General features: G+C 34.0%; 1 protein-coding gene across 6 annotated transcripts in view; it reads right to left on the bottom strand.

Moving 5' to 3' along the window:
* The window catches only part of LOC105085697 (ATP-binding cassette sub-family A member 10), a 65,387-nt gene that overhangs the window by 17,887 nt on the left and 28,976 nt on the right, over positions 1-18,524 (bottom strand). For 5 of the 6 annotated variants that reach the window (XM_010975960.3, XM_010975958.3, XM_064495610.1 and 2 more), the window contains 6 exons: positions 18,081-18,218; positions 16,007-16,108; positions 14,865-15,035; positions 14,548-14,661; positions 8,935-9,054; positions 7,986-8,072 (listed from right to left, as the gene is read on the bottom strand). In XM_010975960.3, coding sequence (XP_010974262.2) covers positions 7,986-8,072; positions 8,935-9,054; positions 14,548-14,661; positions 14,865-15,035; positions 16,007-16,108; positions 18,081-18,218 — 732 coding nt within the window. The remainder of the gene's footprint in view (positions 1-7,985; positions 8,073-8,934; positions 9,055-14,547; positions 14,662-14,864; positions 15,036-16,006; positions 16,109-18,080; positions 18,219-18,524) is intronic. The other variant, XM_064495611.1, reaches the window with a different exon arrangement.

Below are 18,524 nucleotides of genomic sequence, written 5' to 3'. Positions count from 1 at the left end.
TCTTTTCTCCTGTTTTAAAAAATTCTCTTTCTCTCTCTCTCCTTTTTTTATTTTTTAAGTTTTATTTCTACATAGGCATTAGATAGATAAATAAATAAACTCCTTTAAGGACCACAACATATAACTGATACTTCATAAGTCACAGTGCCAGAGAGAGATGAGCAAGATGAAGAAGCAGAGAAACTATTCCCAATTAAAAGAACAAGAGAAACCCCCTGAAAGAACGATAAATGAATAGACATCAATAGCCTACTAGATCAAGATTTCAAAAAAGGGGTGATCAAAGTATTGAAGGAACTTAAAAGAGAGAGTCTTTAGAGATATAAAATACGTCAAAAATGAAATCAAAGCTATGAAGAAGAACCAAGTAGAATTGGTAAACTCATTGGCTGAGATGAGAATGGATCTAAAAGCTGTGCAAAGAAGACTAGATAATGCAGAGGAACATATTAGTGACCTAGAAGACAGGACAACAGAAAGCACCCAATCAGAACAACTGCAAGATAAACAAATAAAAAGAAATGAAAATAGTATAAGGGACCTATAGGATAATATAAAGCATGCCAATCTTCGCATAATAGGGGTCCCAGAAGGGGAAGAAAGATCAAAGGGGATTGAAAAGGTTTTTGAAGAAATCATGACTGAAAACTTCCCAAACTTAAAGAAGGAAATCAGATAACCAAGTACAGGAAGTTCAAAGGATCCCAAACAGGAAGAACCCAAACAGACCCACACCAAGACATATCATAATCGAGATGGCCAGAGTCAAGGATAAAGAAATGATCCTAAAGACAGCAAGAGAAAAGCAAAGAGTAAGTTACAAGGGAATCCCCATAAGGCTCTCAGTGGATTCCTTTACACAAACACTACAGGCCAGAAGGGAGTGGCAAGATATATTCAAAGTGCTGAATGAAAAAAAGATACAGCCTAGGATACTTTATCCAGCAAGGCTATCCTTTAGAATAGAAGGAGACATAAAGAATTTCAAAGATGAGCAAAAACTAAAGGAGTTTCCCAACACTAAACCCATGCTAAAAGAAATATTGAAATGTCTACTCTAAATAGAAAAGCAGCAGGATGCTACAGAAATGAGAAACTCATAACTGGAAAGGTGATAACTCAAGAATTACAAACAAAACAAACATGAAATTGTAAAAGAAGACATACAAATCATTAAGAGTGGGAGAGGGAGGCAGGAAAATACAGAATATTTTTTTCTTTCTTTTTTTAATTTTTTGTTCTTGGTAGGATGGGTTTGAGATATAGCGATGGGCTAACAGACTTACAGAAAAGGGTAACCACAAGCCAAAAACTTACAAGGGAGTCACAAAAACTAAATAAAATCTATAATACTACAAAGGAAAATTACCAAACCACAAAAGGAAGAAGAAAGGAACAAAGAGGAAATACCAAATCAATTGCAAAGGTAAGTTCAAAATGGCAATAAACACACATCTATCATTATTTACTGTAAATGTTAATGGACTAAATGCTCCAGTCAAAAGACACAGAATGGCAGACTGGATAATAGAGCAAGAACCTTCAATATGCTGCATACAAGAGACCCACTTTAGGGAGAAGGACACATATAGATTGAGAGTGAAAGGATGGAAAAGGATATTCCATGCAAATGGAAAAGCCAAAAAAGCAGGTGTTGCAGTACTGATTTCAGACAAAATAGACTTTAAAACAAAGGCCATAAAGAAAGATAAAGAAGGATATTTTATAGTGATTAAAGGAAGGATACAAGACGAGGATATCACACTTGTTAATATATATGCACCCAATACAGGAGCACCTAAGTACATAAAACAATTACTAACAGAGATAAAGGGGGATACTGATGGGAATACAATCATAGTTGGAGATTTTACCACCACATTAACATCACTAGAGAGAACTTCCAGACAGAAAATAAATAAGGCAACAGAGAAATTAAATTATACAACAGAAAAATTAGATTTGGTGGATATTTTCAGAGCATTACACCCCCCAAAAATAGGGTATACATTCTTTTCAAGTGCACATGGAACATTTTCCAGGACTGATCATGTACCTGCGCACAAAAGAAACCTCAACAATTTTAAGAAGATAGAAATTATCTCAAGCATCTTTACTGATCACAATGCCATGAAACTAGAAATCAACAACAGAGAAACAAAGAATAGAAAAAAAGGAAAGCATGGAGATTAAACAATACGCTATCAAAAAACCAATGGGTCAATGAGGAAATCAAAGTTGAAATTAAAAAATACCTTGAGACAAATGACAATGAAAGCACAACCACACAAAATTTATGGGACACAGCAAAGGCAGTGCTAAGAGGGAAGTTTATAGAGATACAGGCCTTCCTCAAAAAAGAAGAACAATCTCAAATAAACAATTTAACCCACCAGCTGAGAGAACTAGAAAAAGAAGAACAAAAAACCCCAAAAGGCAGCAGAAGGAAGGAACTTATAAAGATCAGGGAGGAAATAAATAAAATAGAAATTAAAAAACCATAGAAAAAATCAATCAAACCAAAAGCTGGTTTTTTGAAAAAGTAAATAAAATCGACAAACCTCTGACCAAACTCACAAAGAAGAAAAAAGAGAGAGCACAAATCAGCAAAATCAGAATGGAAAATGGAGAAATTTCCGGAGAAATTTCAACAAATAAAATAGAAATATAGAATATCATACAAGAATATTATGAAAAACTATATGGAACCAAACTGGATAACCTAGAGGAGATGGACAAGTTTCTGGAAACATACTGTCCACCACGACTGAATCAAGAAGAAACTGACCACTTGAAGAAACTGATCACTAGAAATGAAATCGTAACAGCAATAAAAAACCTCCCTACAAATAAAAGTCCAGGACCAGACAGCTTCACTGGGGAATTCTACCAAACATACAAAGAAGAACTCATACCAGTCCTTCTCAAACTCTTCCAGAAGACTGAAAAGGAGGGAATACTCCCAAACTCATTCTATGAAGCCACCATCACCCTGATATCAAAACCAGGCAAAGACACTACCAAAAAAGAGAATTATAGGTCAGTATCACTGATGAACATAGACACCAAAATCCTCACCAAAATATTAGCAAATAGAATCCAACAACACAAAAAAAAGATTATACATCATGACCAAGTGGGGTTCATACTAGGATCACAAGGGTGGTTCAACATATGCAAATCTATCAATGTAATGCATCACATTAACAAGAGAAAGGACAAAAACCACATGATCATCCCGATCAATGCAGAAGAAGCATCTGATAAAATTCAACACCTGTTTATGATAAAAACTCTCACCAAAGTGGGTATAGAGGGAACATATCTCAATGTAATAAATGCTATATATGACAAACCTACAGCCAGCATAGTACTCAACAGTGAAAAACTCAAAAGCTTCCCACTAAAATCTGGGACAAGACAAGGATGCCCACCATCACCACTCCTATTCAACACAGTCTTGGAAGTCCTAGCCACAGCAATCAGACAAGCGAGACAAATAAAAGGGATCCAAATTAGAAAAGAAAAGGTACAAGTGTCACTATATGCCGATGACATGTTACTATATATAGAAAACCCTAAAAGGCCCACACAAAAACTACTAGAGCTGATGGAAGAATTCAGCAAGGTAGCAGGTTACAAGATTAATGTTAAAAAATCAGTTGCATTTCTTTACACTAACAATGAATCAACAGAAAAAGAAAGTAAAGAAACAATCCCCTTTAAAATAGTACCCAAAGTAATAAAATACCTAGGAATAAATCTAACCAAGGAGGTGACACATTTATACACAGAAAACTATAAACCACTGATGAAGGAAATTAAACAAGACTTTAAAAAATGGAAAGATATCCCACGCTCTTGGATTGGAAGAATCAATATTGTTAAAATGGTCACACTGCCCAAGGCAATCTACAGATTTAATGCAGTCCCTATCAAATTACACAGGACTTATTTCACAGAACTAGAACAAATCATAATAAAATTTATATGGAACCATCAAAGACCTAGAATTGCCAAAGCATTACTGAAGAGAAAGAAAGAGGCCGGAGGAATAACTCTCCCAGACTTCAGACAATACTATAGAGCTACAGTCATCAAGACAGCATGGTATTGGTACCAAAACAGACATATAGACCAATGGAACAGAATAGAGAGCCCAGAAATGAACCCACAAACTTTTGGTCAACTCATCTTCGACAAAGGAGGCAAGAATATACAATGGAATAAAGACAGTCTCTTCAGCAAATGGTGTTGGGAAAACTGGACAGCAGCATGTAAAACAATGAAGCTAGAACACTCCCTTACACCATATACAAAAATCAACTCAAAATGGATTAAAGACTTAAACATAAGACAAGATACAATAAAGCTCCTAGAGGAAAACATAGGCAAAACATTATCTGACATACATCTCAAAAATTTTCTCCTAGAAGAAATAAAAGCAAGAATAAACAAATGGGACCTAATGAAACTTACAAGCTTCTGCACAGCAAAGGAAACCAGAAATAAAACAAGAAGAAAACCTACGGAATGGGAGAAAATTTTTGCAAGTGAAACCGACAAAGGCTTGATCTCCAGAATATATAAGCAGCTCATACGACTCAATAACAAGAAACTAAACAACCCAATCCAAAAATGGTCAGAAGACCTAAACAAGCAATTCTCCAAGGAAGACATACAAATGATCAAAAAGCACATGAAAAAATGCTCAATATCACTAATTATCAGAGAAATGCAAATCAAAACTACAATGAGGTATCACCTCACTCCAGTCAGAATGACCATCATTCAAAAATCCACAAATGACAAATGCTGGAGAGGCTGTGGAGAAAGGGGAACCCTCCTACACTGCTGGTGGGAATGCAGTTTGGTGCAGCCACTAGGGAAAACAGTGTGGAGATTCCTCAAAAGACTAGGAATAGACTTACCATATGACCCAGGAATCCCACTCCTGGGCTTGTATCCAGAAGGAAATCTACTTCAGGATGACACCTGCACCTCAATGTTCATAGCAGCACTATTTACAATAGCCAAAACATGGAAACAGCCTAAATGTCCATCAACAGGTGACTGGATAAAGAAGAGGTGCTATATTTATACAATGGAATACTACTCAGCCATAAAAACCGACAACATAATGCCATTTGCAGCAACATGGATGCTCCTGGAGAATGTCATTCTAAGTGAAGTAAGCCAGAAAGAGAAAGAAAAATACCATATGAGATCGCTCATATATGGAATCTAAAAACAAACAAACAAACAAACAAAGCATAAATACAAAACAGAAACAGACTCATAGACATAGAATACAAACCTGTGGTTGCCAAGGGGGCAGAGTGTGGGAAGGGATAGATGGGATTTCAAAATTGTAGAACAGATAAACAAGATTATACTCTATAGCACAGGGAAATATACACAAGATCTTATGGTAGCTCACAGAGAAAAAAATGTGACAAAGACTATATTTATGTTCATGTATAACTGAAAAATTGTGTTCTACACTGGAATTTGACACAACATTGTAAAATGACCATAACTCAATAAAAAATGTTTAAAAATGTAAAATTTAAAAGAACCATAGAATGTACAACACCAAAAATGAATTCTAACATTAACTATGGACTCTATGTGATAATGACATTAATGGAGTTAGGAAAACTGGGTATCCACATGCAAAAGAATAAAACTGGACCCTTATCTTACACCATGTGCAAAAATTAACTCAAAATAGATTAAAGATCTAAATGTAAGATTGAAAAATATAAAACTCCCAGAAATAAATAAGGGAAAAGCTTCATGATATTGCACTTGGCAATGATTTCTTGGCTATGACAGGAAAAGCATGCGCAACAAAAGTAGAAATTGAGAAATGAGACTACACTGAACTTGAAAAACTTTTATGCATTAAAAGACACAATCAACAGAGTGAAAAGCAACCTACAGAATGGCAGAAATGTTTGCAAATTACACGTTTGATAAGGCCTTAATACCCAGAATATATAAAGAACTCCCAGAATTCAACAACAGCAAAAACCAAATAACCCAATTTAAAAAATGAGCAAAGGACTTAAATAAACATTTCTTAAGATGATATAAAAATGGCGAAGGAGCATGTGAAAAGATAGTCAACGTAAACTAATCATTAGGGAAATGTAAATCAAAGCCACCGTTAGATACCACATCACACCTATTAGGATGGTTCCTGTCAAAAAATCAGAAAATAATAAGCATTGACAAGGATATGGAGAAACTGGAATTTTTCTGTACTGTTGGTAGAAATGTAAAACGGTGCTACTACTATGAAAAAATATATGGAGGTTACTCAAAAAATTAAAAACAGAATTACCATTTGATTCAGCAATCCTACTTCTAGGTATATATCCAAAAGAATTGAAAGCAGGGTCTTAAATAGGTATCTGCACACCCATGTTCATAGTAGAACTATTCACAATAGCCAAGAGGTGGGAGCAACCCAAATGTCCATGGACAGATGAATCAATAAACAAAACGTGATAATATACATACAACAGAATATAATTCAGCCTTAAAATGGAATGAAATTTTGTCACATGCTTCAACATGGATGAACCTTGAGGATATTAAATTAAGTAAAATAAGGCAGTCATAAAAAGACAAATGCTTTATGTTTCCACTTATATGTGTATCTAAAATACTCAAATTTATAGAAATGGAAAATTGAATGGTGTTACCAGGGGCTTGGGGAAAGGAGAAAAGGGGAGTAGTTGTTTAAAAGGTACTGACTCAGATTTTCAAGATGAAAAATTTTGGAGATCTATTTCACAACAATGTGAATATACTAAACACAACTGAACTAGGTATTTAAAAATTGTTGTGATAGTAAGCTTTATGTTATGTTTTTTAATTATGATTTGAAAAATCTGAAAGAAAAACGTGTATCTGAAAAATAACTGCAGTTATGTTTACGATCACATGTAATTGACTAAAAAACAAGTAGATACAGACACATGAAGCATATATGGTAGGAAGCCATGCGAGCAACTTCTGGGCCTAACCGTTAATGTTCCATGCACTGCTCTAACCTTTTCTTCCTCTGCAGAGGTAACACTGGAGATGAAAAGTTTCAGGTGGCGCAACTACAGAATAGAGGACGGCCCCACAACCCACACTACACTTCATGTGAGTGAATAATAAATGTCTGTTGTCTCCAGGCTTGGAGGTTCCTGGCTTTGTTTGCTGTGTTGGCCAGAGTTTTACATTTTATTGAATATATGTCCCAATCAAACAACTGTATAACTTTAATATTTATTAATGGTCAGAAAAAATGACTATATGGAACATCTCTGCAGTTGACAAAACAGGAAGGACATACATTCTGTGTGAAAATGAATATGAAATGTGGAAATGAATACACATTCCTCTGTGAAAATGTGCATGATTTTATACATTTATGAATTTTTTAAAATTTAGGAAATTTTCTTATTTGATTAACTACTTTTCTGTCATTAAGAGAAAACAAAAGATGTATAATCCATTGCATTTTCCCCTTCTGCCTCAGTTACCTTCTTGCAGAGAAATAAGATTTATACTTTGTTTCAGTATCTTTTTCCAGTATAAAATTCCACTTAATTTTTCCCTTTCTTCCTCATTATTCAAATTAGCTCATTTTTATCTATATTTAAATGATTTTTAGTCATATAGCATCCTGCTATTTCTTATAAACTACCTCAAATTGTCTTTGGAAACATACCATATAAACAATGTATAATAACAGCAATAAAAATAGCAATCAAGTCTTTAAAATTTCTGGTATATATTGTATTGTCAATTACTCTATACAGAAAAAAACCTTTAGGTTTTACTACTATTATATTTGACAGTAATATACAATAAGAGCAGGTATTTTGGAGATATTTAAATTTCCCATTCTTTGAATAAGATCAAATATACCACATGGTTATAAATCCTATGCACTGTATATTCATATAGAAATTTTTTCTTACTATTAAGATTGCTAAGAGGACAAAATAATCAGCAACAGTATTTCCAAAGTTCTGACTTTCGGAGCTTCTCTTATACATAAAGGACAACTGTGGAAGAAAAACAAGAGTTACATGAAAGTTTCTCTGCTTTATGAGTATAAACTTTTTACATTAAATATGCCTACATTGTACTTGATGTTCCATGGGACACTAGGGAATAGTCCATAAATTGGGATAAGATTTGTTCTCTGATACTGAAGTCTGTTGTGAGCTGACACCCTTCCTTGATTATAATCTCCAACACTCTGCTTTCTGATTCTATGTAGTAGAGATTTACAGCTTTCTTTTTAGTGTAACCAACTAAGTATAGAAATGTAAAGTAGGTGAGATTTGTCAACACTTCACCAAAATTCTCAGCAGTGCTTGGATTCTGTCAAAAGTGCTAACAGCATCATGCCTTCCTTTACCAATCATACATTCCAAAAGCAATTTACTGACTTAGTGGTGCACGTTCAAAGAGCACAACATGTCATATCTTCCATGCAGTTCTATATTTTTAGAAAAGGTAGAAGTTTCCCATTTCATTTTTTTAAGCACAATAATAACTTCAGGTATTTATCAAAATTGAAATGGAAAACTTCTACTTCATGCACAAAGAGTGTTTTGTAACAGTGGAAAAAAGTTGTTTCTAGTTGTTTTTCACAAACCCCTCTCGGAATTCAGAAGCCAAGGTTAGGCTTCCTGCTGCATTTCTAAATGGATTTACCTGCTTCCCTCTGGTTATGAATACAGGGCTCAGTGAATTTGACAACTTTCAACTTTATACAGTTTTTAAGTCTTATTTTCAGAACTTACCAGCAATTGAGTAATTTCTAAATTTTGTAAAATGTACCTGTTTCAACATTGGGCAAAGATTTTATTCATGGGCTACATAGTCAAGGTCAGTAATACAGTATGCAATATTGCTTACCTGTATCAAATATACAAAAAAGAAAAGTGAAGTATGTGAAGGCATTAAAATCATGCATATAATTAAAGTGGTATTTCCAGTAGAAGCTGACTCCAAGATGATGGCTATAAATATTGAGATCTAGAAGAAATAAATCCAGAGATATAACTTATTAAGTCATATTTAGTATTTTAAGATATTTTCTATGAGTAATCTATTTTCCTAGGAAGATAGCCCTATTTTCAATTTTCACCTTATATACAATAATGTTGTGAGGACTTCATCTTTAGGAAGCATCAGACTATCATTACAACTGAAACACAGGATTACAATTAAGGCCTGACATATGCAACTAAAAGATTTTGTACAACCTAGTATGGAAAGGCAAAACAATAAAAGGGAATGAAACATTATTTACTTTGTAAACATATAAATCTTCGTATGCTTTCAGCACCAGAATACAGTTAACATCTTGTTAAATGGTATTGCAGCTACCATTACTGTAGTTACAGAAATAAAGAAAGAAAGAAGGGAATAGAAACTTCTATTGAACACATAGTATTTACCAAGTACTTTGATGAGCAATTTACCAGCACTGTGACAGTTAATGCTCTTTGAAAAATACAATCCAAAGCCTATAAAGTACTATTGTTACTATACATATTCTCTGAGGTTCAGATAACTGAACCTAAAAAACCTGAAGTAACTTGCCCAATGTCTTACAGCTATTCAATGCCAGATCTAGAAGCCAAACCCAGGGCTGTCTGACTCCAGAGCCTAAACTCCTAACCTCTGTATACTTTTGTAAGAAGATATTCCATGAGTCAACTGTCCATACATCAAGTCAATCAGTTAACATACAATGTGTTGGGTACCAAGAACTTAAATATATGAAACTGATAAGAGAATTTAACAAGCATATAAACAGTGTTTACTCTGCAAGCACAAGAAATACTTTCTCAAGGAAAAGGTAGTATAAATGGAAATAATCTGAGGGTTCATCAGTTTATTTTATAACCTTGATCAGAATCTCATCAAATATTTACTGGCCATACCATTTATGATTATTAAAGGTATTGCTCTAGCAAAATACGTGGCACTGTATCTTCAGTCTCATAGAAACCTGAAGCTAAACTTTCTAAATCTAACAATGCAGTGAAAGAACTTATCTTTGATCATTTTACTTCCTTCCTTTAATTCCCTTTCTTTTTATTATCTCACTGCACAAATTAGCCCATCTATATTGTCTAATCCACCAGAAAAATGAAAAGAATCCTTCCTTTAACACTTCTTTCTGATAAGCAATAATGGCAACAATACTTCAGTTAAGGAATAGTAAAATACTTCCTGTTTATACTTCCCCATTCTAGGATTTACTCTTCCATTTGCTATAAACTAGATGTTACATTCACTGCTTAAAAAAACTGCGTGTTACAAGGTGTGGACTTTTATATGCAGAAGTCTGCAGGAACAGATACCCTGAAAGACCTCACCTACACCATACAGTTAAATTTGGGTTATTAACTCATGTCCTTTAAAGGCACTGCTAGTCCTAGAAAAAAAGTGAGAGAATTCTTCAAGGGCAAAAACAAAGCCTGAGACCTGACTTGGACAATTAAAAAACACTGGCACGAATAAGCATTCCAGCTCAGCGATCAGGAGGCTAAGCATCAGGCCCTCCTTAAGATCTTTCTCTGCAAACAGCTACAGGGGAATAAAATAAAGCCCTTGTCACAGGTGTTCCTTGCAAATCACATACTAAGGCATGATACTCTGAAATGGTTTATGCAATCCTAGGTGGGTTCTACACTCCACTTCTCACAAAAGTAACTGAAAATTCCTAGAGGATGAAACCATCCCCAATTTAGGATCAGGGACTTCCATACTTAAAAGTCAACCAAATATGAGCTCCCAATTAAGAAAAAAAAGTAAAACATGTAAGGCAACAAGCCACATTAAGTATGAATCAGGAGGAAGAAAAACAATAGATTAAAGTTATCTGGAGACTTCATAGATAATAGAATTGTCAAATAACAAATACAAACATTATTTTCAATTAAAGGTATAAGAAAAATTAAATGTAGAATTAAAAAACACAAGCTAGTAATAAAACACTGTGAGGAACAACTGGGCATATCTGAAAAAGAACCAAATAGTTTTGGAAAATAAAATTGAAGTTTTTAAAATCAGCCAAAGACTAAAGGTAACTTAGACACAGCTAAATAAAAAGTAAGTGAATTGGAAGAAAAGCTTGAAGCATTTCCCAGACTCAGCAAGGACAAGAATCTGTGGTGTTGGGAAAACTGGACAGCAGCATGTAAAACAATGAAGCTAGAACACTCCCTTACACCATATACAAAAATCAACTCAAAATGGATCAAAGACTTAAACATAAGACAAGATACAATAAACCTCCTAGAGGAAAACATAGGCAAAACATTATCTGACATACATTTAAAAAATTTTCTCCTAGAAGAAATAAAAGCAAGAATAAACAAATGGGACCTAATGAAACTTACAAGCTTCTGCACAGCAAAGGAAACCAGTAGTAAAACAAAAAGTCAACCTACGGAATAGGAGAAAATTTTTGCAAATGAAACTGACAAAGGCTCGATCTCCAGAATATATAAGCAGCTCATATGACTCAATAAGAAAAAACTAAACAACCCAATCCAAAAATGGGCAGAAGACCTAAACAAGCAGTTCTCCAAGGAAGACATACAAATGATCAAAAGGCACATGAAAAAATGCTCAGTATCACTAATTGTCAGAGAAATGCAAATCAAAACTACAAAAATGTTGAGATATGGAGAATAGATTGAGGATAACTAAGTATAACACTACCTCAGTGGATTCCAGGGAACAAAGAATAAATATCTTATTCTTTAGTAAGAGAGGTAGTATTTGAAGAGGTATATTATCTTGGAATATTGTTGAACTGATAAAAGAAGTTAATTCACAGATTCAGGCAACACATTTCATACGAAAAAAAATAAGTATAAAGAAATCCCCATCTAGAAACAATGTAATGAAATTGAGGACACTAAAGTCAAAGAAAGATCTCAAAAACAAAGACAGATCCTCAACAAAGGAATGACCATTGGATTCACAACAGACATCTCAATTCTAAAAACATAAGAAAAAACAATGAATTTTCAACTTGATGAGAGAAGATAGCTATCAACCAAGAAATGCATATGCAGCAAAATTATCTTTAAGAATGAAAGTGAAAAAAGGTAATAAAAATTGCAAAAGTTTATAGCTGACTGACCTTTGTAAAAGAATACATAAATAACACACTTCAGGAAGAAAAATAAGAGAGAGGAGACTAAGCTCCAAGTGTAACTGGTAAATAATGAAATTGATTTTTTAAAAGTCTACAATTTTTTTTAAGTTCTTAAAATAATAATAATGTTTATTTGTGGGATTAAAAAAGAGAGAAACAAAACATCAGAGAATGGTATGTATCCAGGATCAGCAATTATTGGTAATAAAGTTTCCAAAACATGGAAGTGTTGGAAGTAATTAGGACATAAACTAACTCTAGGCTTTGTTAAGTTTAGCATGTAAAAATAAATCCGGGGGTGTTATGGGCTGAGTTGTGTCCCCCTAAATTCATATGTTGAAGTCTTAACCCCAGTAGCTTGGAATGTGACTGTATCTGGAGAGAGGATTTTAAAGAGATAATTTAAGATTAAATGAAGCCCACTCCAATGATTATAATGACTATTGTTCTGATATAAAGAGGAAATTTGTACACACACATCCACGTACACACACACACACCAGAGAAGACCACATGAAGGCAGTGGGAGAAGACGGTCATCTACAAGCCACAGAAGAGGCCTCAGAAGAAACAACTCTGCAACACCCTGTTCTCAGACTTCCATCTCCAGAATTGTAGAAAATAAGTTTCTGTTGTTTAAGCCACTCAATTTATGGTACTTCATTATGTGAGCCCTAACAGACTAATACAAAGAGTAACCACCAAAGTAATAAAATATGGTTTATGATTTTCAAGCCAGAAGAGGATAAAATACAGAATAAAAAAAAAACAAACCAATTCAATCAAACAAAATAACAAAGGCAAGAGAGAGGGGTAATCACTTGATGTATATCACAGACATAAAGTACAAAGTAAAATGATATAAACCAGTTCAAGTTCATTAACAATTACAATAAATTCATTAAATTAAAAGCAGAGACAGACTGAATTTAAAAACAACAAAATCCATCTACATTTGCTTCACAAAAGATATACATTAAAGCATAAGGATGCTGAAAGGTTAAAAGTAAACAAATGGCAAAAAACTTACTAGGCAAATACTAAATAAAGGAAAACTGGTGAACCTATATTAATATCTGACACATTGAACTTTATGACCAAAAACCATAGGTAGAATAAATAAGGTCACTACATAATGATTCCAGACTTAAAAAACATCCAATAAAAGTCTCAAAACACATAAAGGAAAATTAATTAAAAAGTGAAACTGACAAATCTACCTTTTTATTGGGATGCATGAAGGAAAAAACAGATCAAGGACTAATTTCACTGGTAAAGAGCGTATTACCTTATTAATGACATTTAACCATCATATTAACAGTCACCAAAAAAACTGACTCAAAATGATATGATTAGGTATACAGGGATGTGACTTAGAAGCTAAGAAGCAACTTAATAGCCTTTAGGATTTCAACTGCCATAATTCTTCAACTGGTTGTATTTGTGACATTCCTATCTACATTAAATCCAACCTTTGGATATTACCCACAATGACCAGCCAATGTAATTCTAATAGTCTTAGAGAAGAAAGACCTTGATCTCTTTACCCTAATCCCTCCACCCTGTCCCCATAACATAAAGGAGAAAGGGAAGTCCAGAAGCTTTCTGAAAGAAACAGTAAAATAGGACTTGCTCTCTTTCTCACCACTGGTCCTCAAACTAAGGGAATGCCTGAAATGGGGTTGAGAAGAGAGATTTACATCATTTATGAAATGAAAGTTACCATTTGGACTTGACTGGCCTTTATGTAGTACTTAAAGCAAATCTTAACAAAATGAGACTATTTTAATATTTGAAATAGAAGGCTATGGTAATCTGCTCAAGAGGTCAACAAGGCATGGAGAAGGAGACACAGCAGAGTATACCTTAAGTAATTATTAATTTACTTAATAAAATGCTTTCATGTTCTTTGGTTATGTTATTAGTCAGTATGGGGACCTATCACAATTTTTTTTAATAAAAAGAATTACTTAGAAGAAAAACCTCACTGAGTTGAGAAGCTTGGGTTAAGTTCTAATCCTTTTAATTTTTTCCTACTCTATAAAATGAAGGGATTGATCAAAATGATCTAGTCTTTCAGCTATGACATGCCAGGATTTCTATAGATATTTTGTTTCTTTCCAAAGAAACAGAAGAGTACAAGAGAAACCTCAAAGAAGAGATGGAAAGTATGAAAAAGAAAAGGCACAAAAACCTGAAACCATGAACATGGTCCAACAATAATGGAAATGCAAAAGAAGCAGTTTCATTCTTTTCTAAGTAAAGTACGTACACTTAACTTTGCATTTGTAGAAATGAACTTTAAGAAAACTTAATGTAAATGTGCGTGTATGTATACAGATACTTACCATAAGGAAGCCAAGAGACCAAAAGCCCTTATTTTTTCTCCCCGTGGGAAAGATGAATGAAATGATGTATGTGAAGAACATGGAAGAAGCTGCACAAACAGCTATGCAAACCATCTGAAAACAACAGGATTATCAGCAAGGTTAGAGACTGTGGGTCATGTATGGGACAGGGGGCAGGGACAGAATCCGATCATAAAGCTTCAAAGACAATTTTCTTGCATATGCCTTTTGTTAATGACAAAGTGTTAATGAAAATAATTTTTTTGGTTTTGATTCTATGATTATATGTGGCCTGGGGGAAAAAAATTAACACTTACCAGAGCAAACAAGAATCCCAATGGAAATGTGAATTCCAAAAACATGAAGCAGTAAGTTAAATGCATTGGAAGAACAACCATGAAATACAACGGAATATCCACCAGAGCCTGTCCACACCAGTATGCTGAAGGCCAGAGGCCTGAAATCCACAACTGACACTGAACTTTTTGCTGATAAAGAAATAGAAAGGATACAGGAGAGGCTGAGATCTTAGGCAGAAAAGATATTTTGTTTATGTGAAAACATTAATTTTTAGTAAATTTTAGAAATAGTATACTGTAGCAGAAGCTATTTTTTTTAGTCTACTTTTTTTTTTTTGCAGTTAAGTCTTTTTGGGGGGGGGGGTAGTAATTAAGTTTATTTATTTTTTAACAGAGGTACTGAGGATTGAACCCAGGACTTTGTGCATGCTAAGCACGCACTCTACCACCGAGCTACATCCTCCCCGCTTAGTCTATGTTATTTTATACAATAAATTTGAGCTTCAGTAATCTTCTAGCCCCAGTGTCGGGAAGCAGGTCACAGGACACCTAAGACACTGATACTACCAAAGAAAATAATGTCTCTGTGACTGGAAAACAGCATCTTCCTAAGTATCTGACATCCAGTATGGAAAGCTATGGCCATTGGCTCAACAGGAAAAGACTGACCCGTCTGTAAAGCTGCTTTATTTACCCTTTGGTGTAGACAGATTAAAATAGCCATATCATAAGTTTCTGAAGCCCAATTTACAACGGCGTAGTTAAAAGTCTGGAAATGTGATATATCTTATATTTCATACTACATTTAAAAATACAAATTCCCTTTGGAATTATGAAATAACTACACACAGTCAAAAAGTAGCACATTTTCATCTCTGAAAATCTCATTTAGTATGATTCCCTTTAAAGCCAAGGTAACCTTTTATGTTCAATAGTGAACTTTCTGAACTCTTTGATATCATGACTAACCATTTAATAGAATGTATAATGAGATCAGAATACTATAATTTATGTGTAAAACATTTTTCTTAAAGGGCTATCCTGTGTGTATAAAACAGTGAAATTCTAGTTACTAAAGTTAGATACAATCCTCTCTCTCTCTCTCTTTCCCCTCCTCCCCTCTCTCTTCCTCCCCAACACCCTCTCCCTCTCCTTCTTACTTTGTAATCACTGATGCTACTCATGCCAATGTAAGGAGAAGCGCAGTTTACAAGTAACAGCAAAAGAAGATCCAAAGAGCCAAGTGACAGTATTACGTCATCCTGAAAATCCAAAACACATCTGTAAACTATTGAAATTGTTACCAATCATACAATCAAACACAGAGTACTTTTAGGGAAATAGTGAAAAAGTTGGAATGGAAGCATATACCTGGTTTAAGGAGAAAACACAGAGTAAACATGTGTTGTTACCCTTAATGGCAGACATCGTTCCCAAGAACTGTATGATTTCAAAAGAAATTCAAAATCTTAATTTTATAAGCATGTGTTTAGAGGGCATGAATAGTTTCTCTCTCATATTTGCATCTAGTCATTATTAAATGGAGACAGATATGTATGTAGCTCTTGAGAACTACACTTATAGTCTCTGAAGCACTGAACTAAGTTATTTGTCCCAGTTCCCTATTTCCAAGTAGATGAATTATAAATAAGAGCCTTTAAAACTCTAATAGTAATTGTCTTGAAGCTGTTCTTATGTTCTTATTTCTACATGTAAGATATAATCAGAGAAGAGCAAATCATCTCTTCATAAATAATTTCTTGACTTCTAGAAATGTTTAAATTAAACAATCTTTAAGGCATTATAAAGATTTATAGTCTTATTATAAATTTAAGTTATTTTCCAGACAGGGTAACTTTATTACTGCTCTAACAACAGACTAAGAAACAATAAACTAAAACAAAAGTGCAGAAATTGCCCTATTTCATGTGCAAAAAAAAAAAAAAAAAAAACCCAAACTGGAATTGGCATTATATTCTTTCCTTATTGTGAAATTTTCCAGTAAAATGTATTCTCCACGACCACTATGTGTCTACTCATAAACGTCCACCCAATTTCTGTGATTTTCCCCTTTTATCTATCATGACCACTTATGTCAGGAATTATCTGAAGGATGAGAAATGGATTAAAATCATGTACAATCAAATACTGCACTGTACTCCACAAGATATAAAACATAAAACAGCCAAGATACAAATTATAGAGAAAACTGTGTAGAACTGCTAAATAATCGTAATTTTAGGGCTGGACCATACCTTCTCATAAATCTTACTGTGGTACATACATATGTATATCCTCCTCACTTGCTTTAATCAGAGTATATGACATACTCAGCAAATTCCCCCATGGAACTCTCCATTAGATTAAGGATTTGGGTTTGGGGCTTCTCTGGGGTTCTAGGTTTCCAAGCAAATCCATTCATTCATTAACTTCAGAAAATACGTATAGGGTACCTAATAAATGTAAAGAACTATTCTGGATTGCAAATCAAACAAAGCCCAAACTATGATTCTTAAACAGTTGATGTTTCTCTGTCATTTTAAATGTTTCCGTGTCCTTTCAGATCTTGACTCTTTTCATGCTACATATCTTAGGGAGCTGGGTGTAATTACTGATTAGGCAAGATTTTAGATCTAGAAGGGTATGGCCAGCAATGAAACAACTTGATAGTGTATCAAGTGGTAATAAATGTAATGGAAATATAGATCTGCATAAAGGATCAGAAATGATAATTTACATTTGATTTACTAAGGTAAGGAATTTTATTATGTATATAAATTTTTCCATTAAATTTTTAAATGTTAATGAAGCTAAACATTAAATTACTTGAAAAGTTCTTGATCTTTCAGAATAATACCAGACATGTATGAAGTGTTTACTCTCCCTCTTATAAAATGTAAGCTCCCCAGGGTGGGGTTTTTGTCTGTTCTGTTTATGTTGTATTACCAGGACACAGCAGACACTAAAGAAATTTTTGTAAAATGAATGAAAAATGTGTATGTCAGGCTCTGTCCTAGGCATTTAGCAAATTCACTTAATTCTCAAAATAATCAGATAAAGTAGGTACGATTATTTCCCCCATTTTAGAGGGGAGGATAGGGAAGCAAGAAGTGGCTAAGAAACTTGCCCATGAGCAGCAGAAACAGGATTCAAACTCAGGTGGTAGACTCTAGAACCCTTGCCCTTTCTGTCACAGGCTGTACTGCCTCTTAGATAAGTCAATGCTATACTTACAGAAGGAAATACGCTTCTCTCCGTTTTAATAAGCTCTGTAAAATTAAAAATTCCAAGAAGGGCATTGCTAATAATTCCCATAAGAACAGGAAAACAGTTCAGTCTCTTGGTATGACATGCAACTGAAAATCTGTAATCCTAAAAAAAAAAGCATACAAATATAAGAGATCTAAATTCGTAAGAGTAAATATAGTTATTGCACAGTTTGTAAATTACCAGGGTGGAATTAGGGTGAGGAGACTATTAAATTTTCTTTGACACCTCTGCCTATTTGAATTAGTACAAGGATGTATTGTTTTTGTAATTCAAGTGACTTATTCTGTAAATGAAATACATAAACATTCACTAACATGGAAAGATGTCCAAGATTAAGATTTTTTGTGATAAAGTTGTAGGACTCATCTAATTTGATTCCAATTTAGAAAATACATTTACAAATATGAG

Source organism: Camelus dromedarius, chromosome 16 (genome assembly GCF_036321535.1).
Source record: "Camelus dromedarius isolate mCamDro1 chromosome 16, mCamDro1.pat, whole genome shotgun sequence".
Classification (NCBI taxonomy): Eukaryota; Metazoa; Chordata; class Mammalia; order Artiodactyla; family Camelidae; genus Camelus; species Camelus dromedarius.
Note: the sequence above shows the minus strand (reverse complement) of the source record. Positions and strands in the feature narration are given on the sequence as shown.